This window comes from Loxodonta africana, chromosome 3, assembly GCF_030014295.1.
Source record: "Loxodonta africana isolate mLoxAfr1 chromosome 3, mLoxAfr1.hap2, whole genome shotgun sequence".
Classification (NCBI taxonomy): Eukaryota; Metazoa; Chordata; class Mammalia; order Proboscidea; family Elephantidae; genus Loxodonta; species Loxodonta africana.
This window is the reverse complement of record NC_087344.1, coordinates 128,809,704-128,829,350: the sequence shown is the minus strand read 5'-3', so window position 1 is coordinate 128,829,350 and position 19,647 is coordinate 128,809,704. Positions and strand designations below refer to the sequence as shown.

The following is a 19,647-nucleotide window of genomic DNA, read 5'->3' as shown; positions in this document are numbered from 1 at the left end:
AAGCAGATGATCAGGTCTTTCTCCCACAGAGATGCTGCCAGCCTTTGGGCAGTTGAGTGCCTAACAATTGTGCCTACAGGACTCCATTGTCATGCCTTACCCCTGCTTAAAGGCTTTAATGACCTTTGAGCTCAAGATAAACCATAAACCCTTTGTCATCAGGTAGATACCAATTCATAGCAACCCTACAGGACAGAGTAGAACCGCCTCTAGGTTTCCAAGGCTATAATCTTTACAGAAGCAGACAGCCACATCTTTTTGCCACAAAGCGGCTGGTGGGTTTACCTTTCAGTTAGCAGCCTAGCTCTTAACCACTGCACCACCAGGGTTCCTTGACCTCAGGATAGGATAAAAAAAAATCCTTAATGGTTTACAAAGCCCCAGTTGCTCTTGCCACCACTTACCTTATTGGTTTTCTCTGATTTCACATACTTTCAGGATTTTGATGCTCCAGCCACATTGACTTACTTTCAGTTCCAGAAACATAATTCTCCTTAGGTATTAGGACCTTTGCACTTTCTGTTCCCACTGTCAGTAAGGCTCTCCTTTGTTCATGTGTATTCCTCCACTGTCCTCATTCCAGATTTCAGTCCTTCCCTGTGTAGTATTCAAGTAGGTCCCCATTATATGTTGTCATGGCCTCTGCATTCTCTTGCAGCCCTTAACACTATTGTAACTAAACAGTTAACTCCCTGATGGACCTGGCTTCCTTGTTAACCACAGTGCCTAGGAAACCAACCTCCCTGTGCATTGTTAGGATTCAGTAAATATTTGTCAAATCAATGAATTAACACCTTACCTGGAATATGATCAGTGAGACTTCTGTACTTCTAGAATTTATCTATGGGGAAAAAATACTGGAGAAATATAACATCAGTTGCCTTAGAATTTAACTTGAGCATATTCAAAGAAGGAAAGTTCACCAAATAATGTTCAGAGTAAAAAGCAGTATCTATGGCTCTGTCAGCAGCAGGCAGAAATTTGAGACAGAAACTTCTCTCTCTTACCTTAAAAAAATCAATCACAAAACCCTGGTAATTCTCTTCCTTAGGATCTCTCAGATGTGTTCACTTATCTTCATCTACACAGCACCTAGTTTAGTTGAGGCCACCATCATCTCTTGCCTGGATTCCTGCAACAGTTTCCCTATTCGATAGTCTGCCTGTTTTGGTCTCTCTTCAATCTGTTTTCCAAGCAAGCTGGAGAGGTTTTCCCTAACATGCATACCGGAACATGTGATTTGCCGTTTTAAAACCTTTTTATTCTTTCTCTTTCCCTGAGGATTAAGTACTAACTTCTCAACATGGCTTATAAGGCCCTTCATGATTTAACCCCTGCCTACCATTCTGATTCTTCACCACTGCACCCCTCCAAATTCTAGGCATCAGCCGTACTAAACATTTAGTTTAACAGCCACCATGTTCTCCGACTCCAGCCTGTGGGATTTGCCACTATTTCATACTAGCCTACCCTTCCCCACTTTCTGTTGTTGTGTTGTTCTGAATTATCGAGACTCTATGCACAACAGAACAAAACACTATCCCATACTGTGCCATCCTCACAATCATTGCTATGCTTGAGCGTACATGAGACAAAGTCTTGCCATCCTTCCTTCAAGGAATATTCTGGCTATATTTATTCCAAGACAGATTTGTTTGTTCTTCTGGCAGTCCATGGTATATTCAATATTCTTTGCAAAAACCAAATTCAAAGGCATCAATTCTTTGGTCGTCCTTATTCATTGTCCAGCTTTAGCATGCATATGAAGTGATTGAAGTGATACCATGGCTTGGGTCAGGTGCACTTTAGTCCTCAAAGTGACATCTCTGCTTTTTACTACTATAAAGAGTTTCTTTTATAGCAGTTTTCCCCAATGCAATACATTGTTTGATTTCTTCACTGCTGCTTCCATGGCAGTTCATTGTGGATCCAATGAAAATGAAATCCTTGAGAACTTCAATCTTTTCTCTGCTTTTCTAGGCCTGGCTAATCCCCCCAGCCATCCATTGTATTGAGACTCCCATGTCTTATTCACTGATGTACTCTTAAACCAAAACAAAAAAAAAACCCATTGCCATCGAGTAGATTTGGACTCATAGCGACCCTATAGGACAGAGTAGAACTGCCCCATAGAGTTTCCAAGGAGCACCTGGTGGATTCAAACTGCTGACCTTTTGGTTAGCAGCTGTAGCACTTAACCACTATGCCACCAGGGTTTCCAAACCAAACTTGAATCATAGGGACCCTATAAGACAGAGTAGAACTGCCCCTAGGGTTTCCAAGAAGTGGGTGGTGGATTTGAACTGCCAACCTTTTGTTTAGCAACCTGAGCTCTTAACTACTGTGCCACCAGGGCTTGTGAGTGAGGTGTCGTCAGTGCCCACTATATTGCCTGGCATATGGGCGGTATTTAATGTTATTTTGGATGATCACCCTGACATTCTTGAAGTGATGGTGCCTGCCGCTGTTTTTGTGGTAGGTCTTTGTGTTTGATGCAAGACACAAAACTTCGAAATTTTATGATTGGTCGCTGATTACAACTGCGGCAAGTGTTGGAAAAAATGACTCAGAACTCATGTGCCATGCTCATTCAAAAGGAGCCAGAGTAGTGCTAAAAGGTGAGTTATAGTTTGTACCAGATATACGTAAATTGGTAAATTTACATTTACCAATGATAAAGTTACCAATATTGTTCGCTCTAGTCTTGACTTTCAAAAAATTCCCTCTTTATGTTTATCTGGCTTTTTTTTTTAGCATCCTAAAATTAACCTTAGATGCTGTTTAATTCATTTGACAAATATTTTTAGAGTTAAAACCACTGTATGGTTTTGAGTAAAATGTAAATGCCCAATTAGCATGGTAACCCTTAGTCATAGTCTAAAATTGCTGCTTCAAATTTGAGGATAATTTCACTAATTATTCATAATTGTTGTTTTAGAAATTATGAGTAATAGTTTTCCATTATTTTTGCTATCATATTTCTCTACTTAGAAAACTTAAATTGGGCACTTAGTATTCCAGTATAATGAGAAGTTTTAAAGACATTTAGATCTCTTTGGATGGATGTGTAAAGTAAATGTCATTAAACTGTAAAAAGCATATTTGCACAAAAGATGTATATTTCTTACACAGAAGACATACCCATAAAGAATTATCACTGATTGTACTTTAAGAACAAGCTGGGTAGCTGAAAAACTTCATTTGGCCAAAGAACAATATATGGATGGAATTAATTTATACATAGGGTAAAAAGTTAATTGTTTCCCACCAGAATAGGATGCATTAACTGCTTTAGTCAAAGAAGCCACAGAGGCTTTCTACTGTGAAATTGAGGGATCACAGGTAAACATTTATTTATTTTTGGGAACCCCATATGTACCCTATCAAAATGTATTCATGAGGGTATGACTAATGGAAACTCAGTTTTGTGGTAATGTAGTGGGAAGGAATTTCAACATATATTTCCAAACATTTTCTAGAACTTCTGAGATGCTTACTAGAGGGGTTTTAAAAAATTTTAATGTGCTAAATCTCCTCTCTGTTCTCATTGATATACAACACTGGGGTTGCCCCAACTACTTGCCTTGAAGAGGGATAAAAGTATTATATAAGCAACCGGGACAGCAGGAATCAGGGAGGTCCTAGTTGCACAAGCCCTGCTTTCAGCAGTGTAGGACGGAAACAACTCTTGCTTCAGAGTAGAGGTAGTTCTAGGAAAGTGTTTGTCTCCCTTATTTCATAGGCTCTGAACTTCCTGCAAGGCACCCAAGGGCCAATAGGGCTCAAGGAACAACTCTGTAGCACTTATCAGAGAGATGACAAAAGGCTGTGTACTTCCCCACTGCCCAGAGGAGCATGATTAGTGCAGAAGACCACAGCACAAGGCATCTTGCTAGGCAATGTGTGGATGACAAAGGAGATTGTGGCCCCAGATCGGTGATTCTCTGACCTGGCTGTCAAGATAACTGCAGGTCTTAAATAAAGTTAATACATACATACTGGGCACCCACTTCCAGAGATTATTATTCAGATGTTTTGGGTGAACTAAGATTATTCATTTTAAAGAAATTTTAGAAGTAATTTAGGTTAAGAACTCTAGACTAGACAATGAAGTCTGAGACTAGCTTCTTGATGGCCCACACAATGTTAAAAAATTATTAAGTGAATGAATGATTCTTGCCTTTAAAATATTTAAAACCTACTTAAGAAGGAGATAAATAATGTAGATAGATAAGATAGATAGATTAAATTATGCAAGATAGAGCATTATGAGTGCAGACTAGTGATTCCTAAACCTGTCTCAGAAACATCTGGAAGTGCTTATTAAACATATCCCCCCAGATTGATATAGTAAGTCTGGAAAACAGCCTGTTTTTTTCCCAAGTGCTTTAGGTGATGCTGGTATAGCTGATCATGATTTTGAGAACCACTGGTAAAAAAATGACATGAAGGCTGACATCATTGGGGCTTTATGTAAACAGGTAAAGTTTGTCAGTATGGAATTCCACTTCTATAGAGAATACAATTTAAAAAAAGAATAGCAAATGCCTAGCACTCAGTGCTCTCCTCCTCATAAATTTTGGTCTCAGAAATGTTTCCTTCATTCTCTAGACAGCAATGACCCATGACTAATAGATCAGAGTTGGTGTGTGGCAAACAAGCTAATAATAGTGAAAGGTCAAGGAGGAAGAGACTGAGCAAAGACTTTGAGGTAGGAACATCTATTTCCATGTTTGCAGGTCAATAAATCACTTTGGACTACTATGTCAAGTTCATGTTAAGTGACTAGTAGGAGGTACAGTTGCAGAGGTAGGCCAGATTGTAGAAGATCCAGAATGTCAGAATGAGTATACATACTCTTCTGTATGTAATGGGTTACACTGTAGACAGTGCTTTGGGAAGATTATCCTGTTGTAATGTGTAAAACAGCATAGAGGAGAAAGGAAGACCATGCAGGACTAATTTAATATTCCAATAATGAGGGATTTATGATTTGGATTGACATGATGGCATAACCCTAACACTCAGCCAGAGTTCATTAAATATTTGTAGAATGAATGAATTAATGGAAAGGAAGGAGCAAAACAAGAGTAAGAGACCACCGAAAGGAAAACGTGAGATTAAATTTGGGGTATGAAGGTGGAAGAAATGGTCAGAAAATGTCCTAAACGTTCTTAAACTGGAGACCATAAAAAATGACTCAAATAGAGAGTCTGAAGGGGGAAATGAGTTCTAGGGAAAAGATGATTTAAGTTTAGATCATTGAGGTAAAACACAGAGCTAGAAATGCCCTTGAAGAACTCTTTCTACACCCTCATTTTAAGTGACTTAGCAAGTGGTATACACCTATTTATAATAGCCAAGATTAGGTGCAAAGTCTTTTGCTATCTTGTCTAATATACTAATACTACCGTCTCGAAAGTGTGGTATTAACCATCACAGGAAATGCAGGTGAGAATAAATACTTGTAATGTCCACGAGAGGTAAAGACTTACAAAATGCATTTTAGATTTACCTTATTTGAGGTAATAATTGATTTCCACTACTATTACTATAACCTGTCACCCTTTTGTAATAGAAGGCAGTGATAAAATAGGGTCCAGTATGTAAAAATTTACCTTCAAAACCAATTTTGCTGTAGAGCTATTGAAGAAAGCTTGTATGTGTAAAGCAGAGCTTCCTTTAGTACCCTTTAATACTCAGAGAATTATGAGAAAATCCTAAAATAAATCAGCCATATTATAAAAATTTTACCTCAAGTAGCTCAGTTTTTTATAGTAATAAGTGTTTATTAGTAACTAAGGAAAAAAAAATCAACCTTTGGTGAAGTTTTAGAACATCTGCACACAGATAAGGCTAACCAATATTAGGTTAAGGCAATAAACAAATATTTCAAATATTGTTGAAGGCTGGCTCACCATTCAAAATGAAAGAAAATGTATTACTGAAGCTTTATTTGACTATTTCCATAAAGATCATTTAAATTATTCAACAGCTAGAGCTGATGAATCTATACCTGTGGCCACAAAACATCACCACTCTAACTGTAATGTTGGGTCAAACCTACCATGTAACGTAATTGTGAACTGAGGGTCTCAAACTCCTCCCAACCCAGGCCGGTCAGCTAGGGCCAACAGATGACCTGTTTAGCCTGTACGGAATTTTAAAAAACTTGTGTATTTTAATGTTTTTAATGTGATTTTACTCTCCAGTTGATCAGGGGGTCCACCATAGCCTGTTGCCATTATACCTGTTTATTTCAATCAGTTAAATTACATCCTAGCCTCTGAAGGCATTTGAATTTAAAACACAACTTCTATAGTGTTCTCTGGTCCTGGTCATTGTACATTCAAATATATGTCTTGGACAGCCCTGTAGGGGCAAAAAAATGTATTTCTTAGAACTATTCTAGTTCTTTACATGTGACACCCTAAGTCCATATACTGTAAGCTGTTATTTTTTCCTTGGATAGTATGAGGCAAAATAACATATAATCACCAAAACATGTGACATAATATACAGATTTATCATATTACATAAAATGGTATGTGTTTTTCCACAGGTAATGGTTGATGTAAGTTGGTCTCCAAAGCACAATCATTTAAGTTGCTATAACTATCCTGGAATTGCAGATGCTTCTGACTTTGTCTTTGTGATGTCTTTTGGTAAATGTAATCCGATCAGTATTGCAGCAGCCAATGCTCCCTATAAGCAGAAAGTAACTGGTAAGAACCCACAAAATGATCATTTATTAGTAATATTAATTCTAGCACCTCAAATATTGACAGTTTTTAATGTTCCTAAGTTATTTATGTACCTCTTCCATTTCTAAAACTTTGCTTTGAAGCATTATATCAAAATCACATAATTTGGAGTGCACTTTGGAATCGACTCGACGGCACTGGGTTACTGGGTTAAAGTTTACAAAGCTTCTAATATATCATCTCACTTAATTCTTATAACAGCCTTGTGGGATAGGTAGCCCTAGTGGTGTAATTGTTAAGTGCTTGGCTAATAACCTAAAGGTTGACAGTTTGAATTCACCTAGCAACTCCTCAGGTGAAAGACCTGGTAATCTGCTCCTTTAAAGACTGCAATCTACAAAACCCTATGGGCCAGTTCTACTCTGTCACATGGCATCACTGTGAGTGGAAAATCGACTCCATGACACCTAACAACAACAACATAGATGAAATAAAGAAGGTTAAGTTCTCATAGATTGTACAACAATTAAATATTATATAGTTGGGTCTCAAATAGGTGTTCCAACTTCAACATTTTTATCACAAAACCACATGAAGAAGATATTTTCTCTCAAATAAGTGCTTACTTAGAATCCTACATTTCTGTCACAAAATCACATGAAGAAGATATTTGCTTATCCAGAATTTGACAGAATAGTTTCATTGGAATATCCAATGTTAAATAATTTAAAAGCAATGATAGCTATGGTGTGGGTACCTGCCATGCATGATTGATAGGATTGTCTTTATTGGGTCTGGTATTTAATATTATTACCCACGGTATATTAAAAATTGTATTCCTACTAAAATTAGTATTTTACTGGCTTGTCATTCATACGATGTGGCCTGTGCATTATACTTTTCAAAGTTTCAGTTGATTTGTATTCCACCAGCCAATAGAATAAAACATTGCTAGATTTTGCATTCAACTTTTCTGGATAGTTGGCAATTATTTAATTGTTGATTGGTTTATAAATAATTTTTTTTTTCTTTTTCATACAGAGGTAAAATCTTAGATCCTGGCTTCATTGTATCATGTCCTGATTGTCTGTGTAGGATTGCCTGACATAAGCATATACTATTTCAAATTTGAAAAATAACTTTGTTCTGTTAAATTACAAAGTAATCTTTAATCCAGGATTTCCCAAGCTGTGTTTCATGGAAGAGATGATAATTATGTTCCATCAATGAAAGGTTCATTGTTGCACACATTTGGGAAATGACACATATCTCCTCTTGGGTAGTTAACAGTGCACAATAACAAAGGCTCTGAAAAGCCCACAGTAAACTTAACGTTTCCTGAACTTACTTTTCCAAGGATCTCTTATCATGGAATCTTACTAATATATTGAAGAACAGCACTGGATATATTTTGTGATACATTGGTAATATAGTTCATGGGCTGTCTCTCTTATCTCTACTCCATTATGAAAAAGCATGAAAAAGAAATTAATGTATAACACTGGTGAGATAATCGTGCTAATACCATCTTAGTTAAATAGTTAAATGATGGTCTATTTAGGTTCTGGTTTCAATTGCATTTTAGTTAATTGTATGATTTCAGGCCAATGTTGCCTTATATGTTAAATATGAGACCATATAATCTTAAGGCAGTGTACACTTATTCTCTTAAAAGTGATCCTAGAAAATTCTGACATATAGGGAAAAAGTTTAACTTTTTCCAAAAGGCTTGTTTCAGGCATATAACGTGTATTATAATTTTATTTCTATTTACTTTGGGAGACTAAGGTAAATTGTTCTAGTTATTTATTATACATTTAGAGGAAGTTTATATCTTATAAATAGACTTTATCTCAAATTGTTTGGAACATTTCTTATCAAAATAATGTAAATAATGAATGACTTCCCACCCAGTTCATAACACTGCATGCAATATGCTAAGATTTACTTCCTTCATTTCTTGTTTCTTTTTTCTCTTCATTTTCCATAAAGTTTGAACTACTTTATTCTAGCTCCTGGTGGGAAAATATACTTTGCAGCATTGGGCAAGAAAAGGGGTTGATAGTACCAGGACTTTGTTCATTTTTCTCTTTGTCTCCTATAACTACATAGTATATACTACAGAGTATCAGGAGAACATTTCTTACCCTCAGCTGTCATTCACACTTACAGGATATTTCTAAAACAGGACATCTATAAGATATTCTGAGACCATCCCTGCCAGAAATGTTGAGACGTATAGAACTTTTTTTTAAAGCATTAGAATCTAGAATATCAACGATATCATGTCTGAACATTTAATAGGCACAATTAGGATTATTTCCTGAAATGTGTCATTCTTCCTAGATTAAATTTTGTGAGTTTTTTGCTTCAATTCGATCTCATTGTTTCGAATATTTTTTATTGTTCAGAAAGGAATGGTTTATAAAAAAGATACAGAATTTATAGTTCTTAATGGATAACTTCTATATTAGAGGGACATTAGCATTTTGTAAAAATTATATCAATTTTTACAAATGTGAATTCTAAGTGGTTGTATAGTGTATATTAACACCTTATCAGACATGATAAGCTCTGGTTTTTCTGTCCCTTTTTGATTAGGATATGAGGACTACATCAACATGGGCATTAACCCTAGGAAACTGGTAATGGGCATTCCCTGGCATGGTTACAATTATACTTGCCTGAAACTGTGGTAAGAACAGATCATGTGCTATGTAATTTTCTCTCTTTCTATTGTTATATTTTTTATAGCCTGTTTTATTTTATTAGAAAAATATAAGCTTCATTTAAAACTCTATTCTGAAATAGAGTCTGAGACTAAAAAGTAGACAATTTATTTCTAATTATTCAATTCCATGAAGGCTTCTGAATATCAGACATTTTTAATAATGAAACTTAATTCTGTATAGTCAGGTTATCTATAATATAGATTTTATTTCTAACAAATAGTTTTTAAAATCATATTTTCTGATTCAGCTTTTAAGATTTGCTGAATTGATAATCTACAGTGTGGACATTTTTGCACTTCTAGGATCATGTTTGTACCACTACAAAAGTCCCTTTATTAAGTGCTTCTTATGGAGACTTTTCAAGATGTTTGGTGTCATATAAAGTGATCATGTAGTATTTGAGCAGAAGTACTTCTGGAATCCAGTGGAATGAAGATCAGTAGGCTTCTTATTATAACTATAAAGTAGGATTTTTCACAAGTAATGAACATATATTCTATTAGTTTTCTTAAATGAATATTTTCATAATTACTTGGTACTAAGAATTGTTATCAGTTTTCTTTTAGAGCATAACATACAAGAATAAACTTATTTTTGGGTCTGTGTAATCACGAATTTTTAGTTCCCGGGGGAGCAACTCAAATTATGCTAACTGCAGAACTGCTCTGCTTGTGCCACTTATTACTTTACATGATGCTATAAAACATGCATATCACAAACAAGATTTCCTTTAACAGCTGACAATTACGTTATGATGACTGTTGCCTTTTCAAAGAGCTTTGGTCCAAAATAGGTTTCCAGCTCTGGAAGCCTCCATTTCAAAGTAGGCTACAGATTCTGATGAGGCTTTTCCACAGGGAGGAGTGAGGCTGAGAATGGGAGATGCTTCATCATGGACTTTACAATGGAAAAATGGCATCATTTCAAGTTTATTTCATAATTCAAATGCTGTGCTATTGAAATGACAAATTATAAATATTGAAAATTAAAAATATCACAAAGAAACCTGAAGAAATATAGTAAATGAGTAACATTTCTGTCAGTTGATAAATAGAAATTGCTATACTAAAGAGGCCAAGAAAAATTATAATTTTCATAATTTATCTTTAGCATAGTAATTATCTTTTCCACACCTCCAAAATTCTAAGTACAAACATGCTTTGAATTTTCTTTGGACTGTTGCTGCTAGTTGCCATCAAGTCAATCCAACTCACGGTGACCCCAAGTGTGCAGAGCAGACCTGTTCCATAGGGTTTCAAGGCTGTGACTTTTTGGAAGCAGATTGCTTGGTGGGTTTGAACTGCCAATCATTTGGTTAGTAGTCTAGTGCTTCACTGCTTGCACCACCCAGGGACTCCTACTTTGGATTAGGTTACTTTAAAAGGCACTCTAAAATGGTATAAATTCGTCACAGCAAGAGTTTATGTTCGTAATAGTCTGATATACTTTTATAAAGTGTGGCTGAAAATATTGCATTTAATAAACCATAATTGATACACATGTATATGCCTGTATATCAATTATATAGAAAGCTTTAGTGTAGCTTGTGTATTGATTATATAGAAAGATTTAGTATAGAGTTTTCTAAACTTTAAAATCTAAATTATATAACTATTAGTTAAACTAGGGTTTATTGTAATCCTGTCTTTGCCAAACTGCATTTCATAGAACTCTGTTAATATCTCACACACACACACTTGATCCATGGCCAAATATACTTGGAAAACACTGTATATTGTGTGTCCCTCTGGGACATTATATTAAAGGATTTGAGATGTCCTGCAGTACATAAAGTTGTTTAAAATAGAAGCCTGTTTTCACAGCCCTTTCAGAAACATGCAGGGGAACTGTTTCTTAGACAACAGTTTGGTAAAACAATAAGTCAAAACAACAAAAAAAGCAGTTGACCTCAAGCTGATTTCGATTCATGGCAATTCCATGAGCTTTAGAGTAGAACTGTGCGCCATAGGGTTTTCAATTTCAAATCCCAGGCTTTTCTTCCAAGGCTCCTGTGGGTGGATTTGAACTGCCAACCTTTCAGTTAGATGAAGACTGTAATAACCACTTAAATATATAATTAAAAATATATAACATAGAATTATAGTGTATGCTACTAGTTTTTCTTATTTAAAAGATGCAGGAACACATCCTTTAAGGTCTCAGAATTCAGGAAACATTTTGATGACCTTGAAGGCTGTTTAATTTTACTTTAGAAAACAATTTCGTTGTACCTTTTGTTCTTCTTTTTTATTTATTGTAAAATTGCATAGCAACCAAAATCGTCTTCTTTGTGTGAAGAGAATCTTTCTGCCTATGCCCTCTCAGCAATAGCAGCTTCTTGTACTTGATATTCTGAAAGGCCTGCATAAATCAGTCTTATATACACTCAGTTTTTCATCTTTTGATCATTCACTATCCTGAGGCATTTGAAATTACTTAACAATATCAAAAAGGCTCCAAGTACTAGCTAGAATGATGGCAAAATTCAAGGTATCTGTCTTTGGGTTTTCCTCTTAATCTTCAAAAATAAATATTTTTATGTTCAGATATAGGTTCTGAAAGCTCCCTATTAATAGTGAATCATAACTGTTACTACAGTATGTGTGGTTTTATCTAGTTCTAAAGAGTAAAGAATGGGATACAAGATATAGGATGAGATATGATTGTATATAATGAGCATACTATACTTTAATATGCCACAGTTTATTCATATACCAAATGATTATTACCCACAAAGTAGTCATCTTAGATTATTTTAATTCCAATGGTTCTATCATAAATAACAATATTAGCATCTGCTCAGAATTGCCTTTAAAAGTTTCTCAGATGTATGTAAAATTCAGTAAATTATTTTTAGTCTCAGGTAATTCTTTTAACTCCTTTATCCCTTTCCTTTACTTCTGCTTAGATCTGCTCCTGTTTTTATTTATTCTTTATACCTTATCCAATAGCTCATGTTTCTCCTGAGAGAGATTGTGTTGGTACTAGATAGAGGCAGGTGGTCCTGGGGAGAAAGACTTTACTAGGCTGATGTGAGCATAACATCAGAGGCTAGTTTATGGCTCTTAACCAGATGTGTGTAAGTCACTCATGGGGTCCAGATCTGATGGGCTCTTTTAGAATCAACTGCGTAATACCTAGAAAAGCAGGTCTTTCCTCCTCCATTGCCATTACCTTTGATTCGGGTGATTCATCATAAACAAAATCATCTGTTGAATCCCTAACTAGGCACACTTCCAGGAACTGTAGGAAGACAAAAAAGGGTATGAGCTGGTTTTAGAGCAGTGATCCTTAACCTTGGCTGCATATCAGAGTTACCTGTATAACATGAAAACACAAAACAAATACATGTCCCAACACCAGCACCAGAAGATTCATTAGGTTTTATGTGGTATGGGGCCTAGAGAGTTGTACTTGTAAAAGCCCTACAAGTGATTCAGATGTGCAACTGGTTGATAATCACTGGATTAGACCAAGAAAGAAATGTTAGGGGATGAGAAGGACCTTAAATAGAGTATATTAGGGGGCTCATTTGTGGAATCATTGCAGCTGTTAAATGGCATAAGCAATAATATCTAGAACATATCATATATAGAACCACGGAATAATAGAGTTGGAAAGCATTGTGCCCCAACATTTTTTATTATTTCATTGGATCCTTTTTGAATCATTGGATTTAAGAAACATTTTTCCTTCTTATTGTACTGAATAATTTAAATTTCCATTTTCATTTATTTGTGTAGGATTCTGCTGGCTCTTTTCATCAGGTGTGGTATGATAACCCTCAAAGCACTTCTTTAAAAGTATCATATGTAGTCAAGCATGGCTTACGGGGCATTGGCATGTGGCATGCGAACTCTCTGGTCTATTCTGAAGATGCTCCAGCTAAACAGCAAACTGAAGAAATGCGGAAAGTCTTAAAAACAACGTGGACGGTGTTTAGATCAAAGCTGTGACAGAGAGAGCATCTTTTGAAGAAATAAATATACTGTCGACATATGTATATATTTTTGTCATATTGCTATATGCTTTTACTATTAGTAGTATATTCAAAAACAGATAAAGAATAAAGAAATGCTTTGATTAGAAAAATACATACATATTAGTATCTTTAGCGCTCCAGAAACACAAAGGGAAAACGCAAGTCAACTTCCTATATTAAATATTCCTCTAAGATGTTTTAACACTAATTGGGAACAATTGTTTCAGAATTTTATCATGCTGATTTTTTTCCTACGATATTAAAATATATGCTGATGAATCAGTGTTATTTTTAAAATATGTATAATTTGAATTGGAAATTATTGGCTTAGAATAGATTTTTAAAAAACCTAATCATTGAGAGGAAACCCCGGGTGGCGTAGTGATTAAGAGCTACTACAGCTGCTAACCAAAAGGTCTGCAGTTCGAATCCCCCAGGCACTCCTTGGGAACTGAATGGGGCAGTTCTATTCTGTCCTATAGGGTCACTATGAGTCAGAATTGACTCGACAGCAGTGGGTTTGGTTTTTGTTTTTTTTTTTAATCATTGAGAAGTTTGCTGTGTACATTCTTTCAACAGATCTTAAATTTAATAAAGCCTACAATTTAGTGTCCCCTCCTTAAGGCTGTCAAACTGATAATCATTTCTCAGCTTCCTGACTCCAGATAGCACTCATGTTCTCTGAGGCACTTGAACTAAACTCATTTAAACCTCCAGACAGTGAGTGAGGAACAAAAAGGTAATATGAAGAATGAGAAGTGCTCATGAAATACAAGATAACTTAATAATATTTTGCATTGATAGGTTAAAGATACGTAATATTTTCCAATTGTATTTTATGAAGTTATATCTGGAATTTTATAATAGGAATAACTTGGTGTAGAACCTGATTCTATGCACTGCCATTCTTCATTCCAGTTATTCATAGACCTTCGTTATGGACATCTATAATTTCTTGGTCAGTTTTCTCTGCATGGTCAATTTTTTTTTTCTATATCTGCTTTTTACTTTTAATTATCTGAAGACATTGACTGGTTTCTGAACTAATGTTCTGTCTAAAAGAGCAATTTTGTGCAAAGAACTTTTCTAAACATATAGAAGTCTCAGTTCTCTTTCTCAAGGCAATTAAGGACAACATTTTGCTGCCCTTATATTGTTAGGTGCCATTGAGTTGGTTCCGACTCATAGCAACCCTATGTACAGCAGAACAAAACACTGCCAAGTCCTGCACCATCCTCAGAATTGTTATTATGCTTGAGTCCACCGTTAGAACCACTATTTGTCAATCCATCTCATTAGGGGTCTTCCTCTTTCTCACCAACCTCTACTTTACCAAGCATGATGTCCTTCTCCAGGGACTAGTCCCTCCTGATAACATGTCTAAAGTATGTGAGACAAAGGCTTGCTATCCCCGCTTCTAAGGAGCATTCTGGCTGTGCTTCTTCCAAGACAGATTTGTTCGTTCTGGCAGTCCATGGTGTAGTCAATGTTCTTTGCCAGAGGCGTATCTAAGGTATGGCAGGTATGGCACGTACCCTGGGTGCCACTTGGAGAAGGGAGGGTACCACTGAGCTGTTTCTGTTAACCCTGTACAGCCCAATGCTAGCTGTGCAAGAGAATTCGGCAGGTTAAAACTAATACAGTCATGTGCCATATAACCTCCATTCTGGCAATGTCTGATCGCATATAAATCCATGGTCTGGCCGGTACCCTCTGGCGGTAGCCCACAGCGCGACGACAGCGAGCCTGCCCCACCGTCCCCCTGTCTTTGAAACAGGTGCCAGATTCTGCTCCCCAAAACCCAAGGTCAGCAGGCATCACAGTTGCCCAGACCAATCCTGGCCCAGAGCTCAGCAGCGGGAGCTTCCTGACTGCGTCAGATGTTTGGACCAGGCGCAATTTCAGTGCTTGCCATAGGTGCTATTTTCCATAGACACACCACTGGCTAACAGCATAATTCAAATGCATCAATTCTTCTTTAGTCTTCCTTATTCATTGTCTAGCTTTTGCATGTATATGAGGTGACTGAAAATATCGTGGCTTGGCACCTCAGTCTTCAAAGTGATATCTTTGCTTTTTAACACTTTAAAGAGGCCTTTTGCAGCAAATTTGCACAATGCAATCCGTCGTTTGATTTTTTAAATGATATTGTGTTTTTGGTGAAGGCTTCAAAGCAGTTTAGGTTCTGATTCAACAATTTCTACACAAGTTGTTAAGTGACATTGTTTATATTCTTCATAATGCGTGAACATTCTTATTATTTCTGTTCTGGTTGTACGATTTCTATTAATCTAGTTTCACTGCCCCTTTACATTCTCATCTTTGTTTTAAAGTAATTGTCCACTGTGCTGTCTTAACTTTTTACATTATCTACTTAGATATTTTACCATTTCTTACAAGCTGTAATAATTTTGCAACTAGATAGGTCCATTCCCCCCACCTCGATCCTTTATAATTGTCACATAGATTATAATGTCCATAGATTATAATTCTCCAGTGAAGTGGTCCCAGCCAGGGCTTTTTGTTTTTGTTGTTGGGAGTTTTTTTTTTTTTTTTTTATTACCTCTTCGATCTCTACTATTGTTATGGGTGTGTTCAGATTTTCAACTTCAGTTTGTGTTAGTTTGGGTAGGTAGTGTGTTTCTAGAAATGTGCCCATTTCCTCTAGGTTTTCGAATTTGTTGGAGTATAGTTTTTTGTAGTACTCTGTTATGATCCTTCTTATTTCAGTTGGGTCTGTTGTAATGTCCCCCATTTCATTCTTATTTGGGCTATTAGCTTCCTCTCCTGTTTTTCTTTTGTCAGTTTTGGCCAATGGTTTGTCGATTTTGTTGATCTTTTCAAAGAACTTATTTATGATCTTCTTGATTCTTTCTGTTGTTTTCTGTTCTCTATTTCATTTATTTCTGCTCTAATCTTTATTATTTCCTTTCTTCTATTTGTTCAAGTTGTAGGGTTAATGTTTATATTTTGGCCCCCCTTTTTTTTTTATGTGTTTATTGCTATAAATTGATCTCTGAGCACTGCCTTTGCTGTGTCCCAAAGGTATGATGGGTTTTCATTCTCATTTAGTTCTAGGAATTTTTTTATTCCCTCTTTGATTTCTTCCATTACCCAGTTGCTTTTAAGCAAGCAGTTTGCATGTATTTGATTTTTTTCCTTGCTTTTCCTGTTATTGATTTCTACTTCTATGGCATTGTGATCAGAGAGAATGCTTTGCATTATTTCAATGTTTTTGATTTTATTGAGGCTTGCTTTGTGGCCTAAAATGTGGTCTATTCTGGAGAATGTTCCATATGTGTTGGAAAAGAATGTATGCTTTTTTGCTGTTGGGTGGAGTGTCCTATATGTCTATGAGGTCAAGTTGGTTAATTTTGGCTTTTAGATCTTCCATATCTTTGTTGAGTTTCTTTCTAGATGTTCTGTCCTTTACCAAGAGTGACATGTTGAAGCCTCCTACTATTATTGTGTAACTATTTCTCTTTCCAGTGCTGTTAGAGTTTGTTTTATGTATTTTGGAGCCCTGTCGCTGGGTGCATAGATATTTATTAGGGTTATGTCTTCCTGGTGGATTGTCCCTTTAATCATTGTATAATGCCATTCCCTTGTCTTTTATGGTTGATTTTACCTGAAAGTCTATTTTATCTGAGGTTAGTATTGCCACTTCTGCCCCTTTTTGGTTACTGTTTGCTTGATATATTTTTTTCCATCCTTTGATTTTTAATAGTTACATCTTTGTGTCTAAGGTGTGTATCTTACAGACAGCATATTAATGGGATATATATATATATATATATATATTATCCATTCTGCCATTCTCTCTTTATAGGTGCATTTAAGCCATTTACATTCAGTGTGATTATCAACAGGTATGAGTTTACTGCTGTCATATTATTGTGCTTTTTTTCAGTGTTGATGTTTTCTTTGTTCCTCTTACTTCCCTGTGCTGAGTTCCTTTTGCCTGTGGATTTCCTTTCTTTTGATACTACAGATTTTGTGTTTACTGAGGCTTTATGTTTTTCCTTTTTATTTTTATGAGAAAGTTTATTAACTTTGTGGTCATCTTGAAATTTGCCCTTATCTTCCAAAATTTGAACCAGTTTTTTTATTACTTTACTTCCTCTCCATTTGAAAGTTCTATACCTACACAGTTTATTCCCGTTTATTGTTTTGAGGCTGTTGTCATTTACAGATTGATGTTTCTGTTTCCCTGCTTTAAGTCTTTTAGCTTTATTTTATTACTGAGAATTTTTACCTAGGTTGGTATCTGGCTGATGTTGTCCTGTGTCCTAGACTCTGGTTGTTGTCTGATGTTGGTTCTCTAACCCAAGGATTTCATTTAATAATTCTTCTAAGTTTCATTTTTATAAATTCCCTAATTTCTGTTTATCTGGAAATGTCCTAATTTCTCCATCATATTTGAGAAGAAGTTTTACAGGATATATTATTCCTCCTTGGCAGTATTTTTCTTTAAAAGTTTTATGTCATCCCATTTTCTTCTTGCCTGCATAGTTTATGCTGAGTAATCAGAGCTTAGTCTTATTGTTTCCCCTTTGTAAGTGACTTTTCATTTTTCTTGAGCTGCCCTCAGGATTCTTTCTTTGACTTTGGTTTTGGCAAGTGTGATTATGACATGTCTTGGTTACTTTCTTTTGGGGTCTATCCTATATGGGGATCATTGAGCTTCTTTAATGGTCAGCTTTTTGTCTTTTATATTTGGGAAGTTTTCTGCCAGCAAATCTTCAACAATCTTCTCTGTGTTTTCCATTTTCTCCCGCTGTTCTGGAACTCTGATCACATACAAATTATTGTTCTTGATCGTGTCCCAAATAATGCTTACACTTTCTTCATTCTTTTCTCTGATTTTTCCTCAAAGTGACATTCATGGATTTGTCTTCCATCTCATTGATTCTGTCTTCCATTGTTTCAAATTTACTCCTAAAATCTTGTATTGAGTTGCCCATTTCGGAAATTTTGTTGTTTATCTTTTGGATTTCTAGTTGCTGTTTTTATATGATTTCTAATTGTTTATTTCTTTTGATGTTATATCTTGTATAATTTGCCTGAATTCTTCTGTTGCTTTGTCTGTGTTTTCCTTTATTTTGACCCTCTTTTTGTTTGTTTGTCTGTTTTCTATGATTCTATTTTTTCCTTGGTTTTGTCTGTGTTTTCCTTGATCTCTTTCTTAATCTCTTGGAGAGTCCTAAATATTAGTCTTTTGAATTCCATATCAGGTAGCTACACTGCCTTTTCTTCTACTGGAAGGTCATCTGATTCTTTATTTTGGTCACTTGCTGGACTCATCTTGTCCTGCCCCCCCCCCTTTTTTTTTTTACACATTTTGAGATTATCTACCATCTCCAAGACATTATTATTTTCTTTCTTTATTGATTGTATATTCCTTTATTTTGACTTGCTCCTTTGTTTTGTTTTGATATGTCAGGGTGAGTGGGCCAGGTGTGCTTTGGTGCTTGCTTATCTGTGGGCAGGATAACTCTCACCACCTTGTCCATGTGGGCAGGGAAGCAGCAGGCAGGGTGAGCCCACTTCACTGTGTACTGGTTTGGCGAGGTGGCTGAGGGCAGATTGGGTGGGCATTGTCTGCCTCCTGATGTTGGTACAGTGATGTGGGAGCATTCACAACCTGTTGCCATATAGGTGGGGGTGTCAGACTGGAAGTAGTGTGGGCTTGCTTCCCTCTGTTTAGCAGCTGGTCAAGTGGTGGGAGGAGACGGGCAGTGTGGGCCCAGTAAGGTAGCGGGCCTGAGCTAGGGATGTTCTCACCTGGCGAGGGCTGGTGGTAAGGTGGGGGGTGGGTAGGTGGAGGGAACAAAAAAACAGGGGGTTAGCCAGTGGGTGGAGACAAGGTGGACCTGAGGGCTGGCAGGTTAGGGGTGAGGTGGCATACAGGGCTAGGTGGGAGATATAGACAGGCTGGTGGCTCTCTAGCTGTGGCAGTGCAACATAACCCACTGGGAAGGAGGGAGGTGGCTTATAGGATAGATGGGAGGGAAAGAAATAAAATAAAAATGGCACAGTGGGTGGGGGCAGGTGGGGCTCCAGATAGCAGTGGGCCAGTAGCTCTTTACCCGTGGTGGTGCAGTGAGGCTCTGTGGGAAGGGGTAGAGGTGGTATACAGGGCTAGGTGGGAGAAAGAAAAGACAAAAAGGGTGGGGGTGGGGCTGACTTGGGGTGGCAAGTAGGCCAGTGCCTCTCTAGCCAAGGTGGT

At 36.5% G+C, this 19,647-nt stretch overlaps 1 protein-coding gene across 7 annotated transcripts in view; it reads right to left on the bottom strand.

Annotated features, from left to right (window-relative positions):
• SPATA1 (spermatogenesis associated 1) overlaps window positions 1-19,647 on the bottom strand; it is a 113,510-nt gene continuing 93,863 nt past the window's right edge. For 4 of the 7 annotated variants that reach the window (XM_064282163.1, XM_064282164.1, XM_064282165.1 and 1 more), the window contains 2 exons: window positions 12,611-12,679; window positions 2-6,705 (listed from right to left, as the gene is read on the bottom strand). In XM_064282163.1, the coding sequence (XP_064138233.1) occupies window positions 12,657-12,679 (23 nt within the window). In that variant the 3' untranslated portion in view covers window positions 2-6,705; window positions 12,611-12,656. Of the gene's footprint in view, window positions 6,706-12,610; window positions 12,680-19,647 lie in introns of those variants that run through there. The other 3 variants (XR_010321421.1, XM_064282167.1, XR_010321422.1) reach the window with 3 other exon arrangements.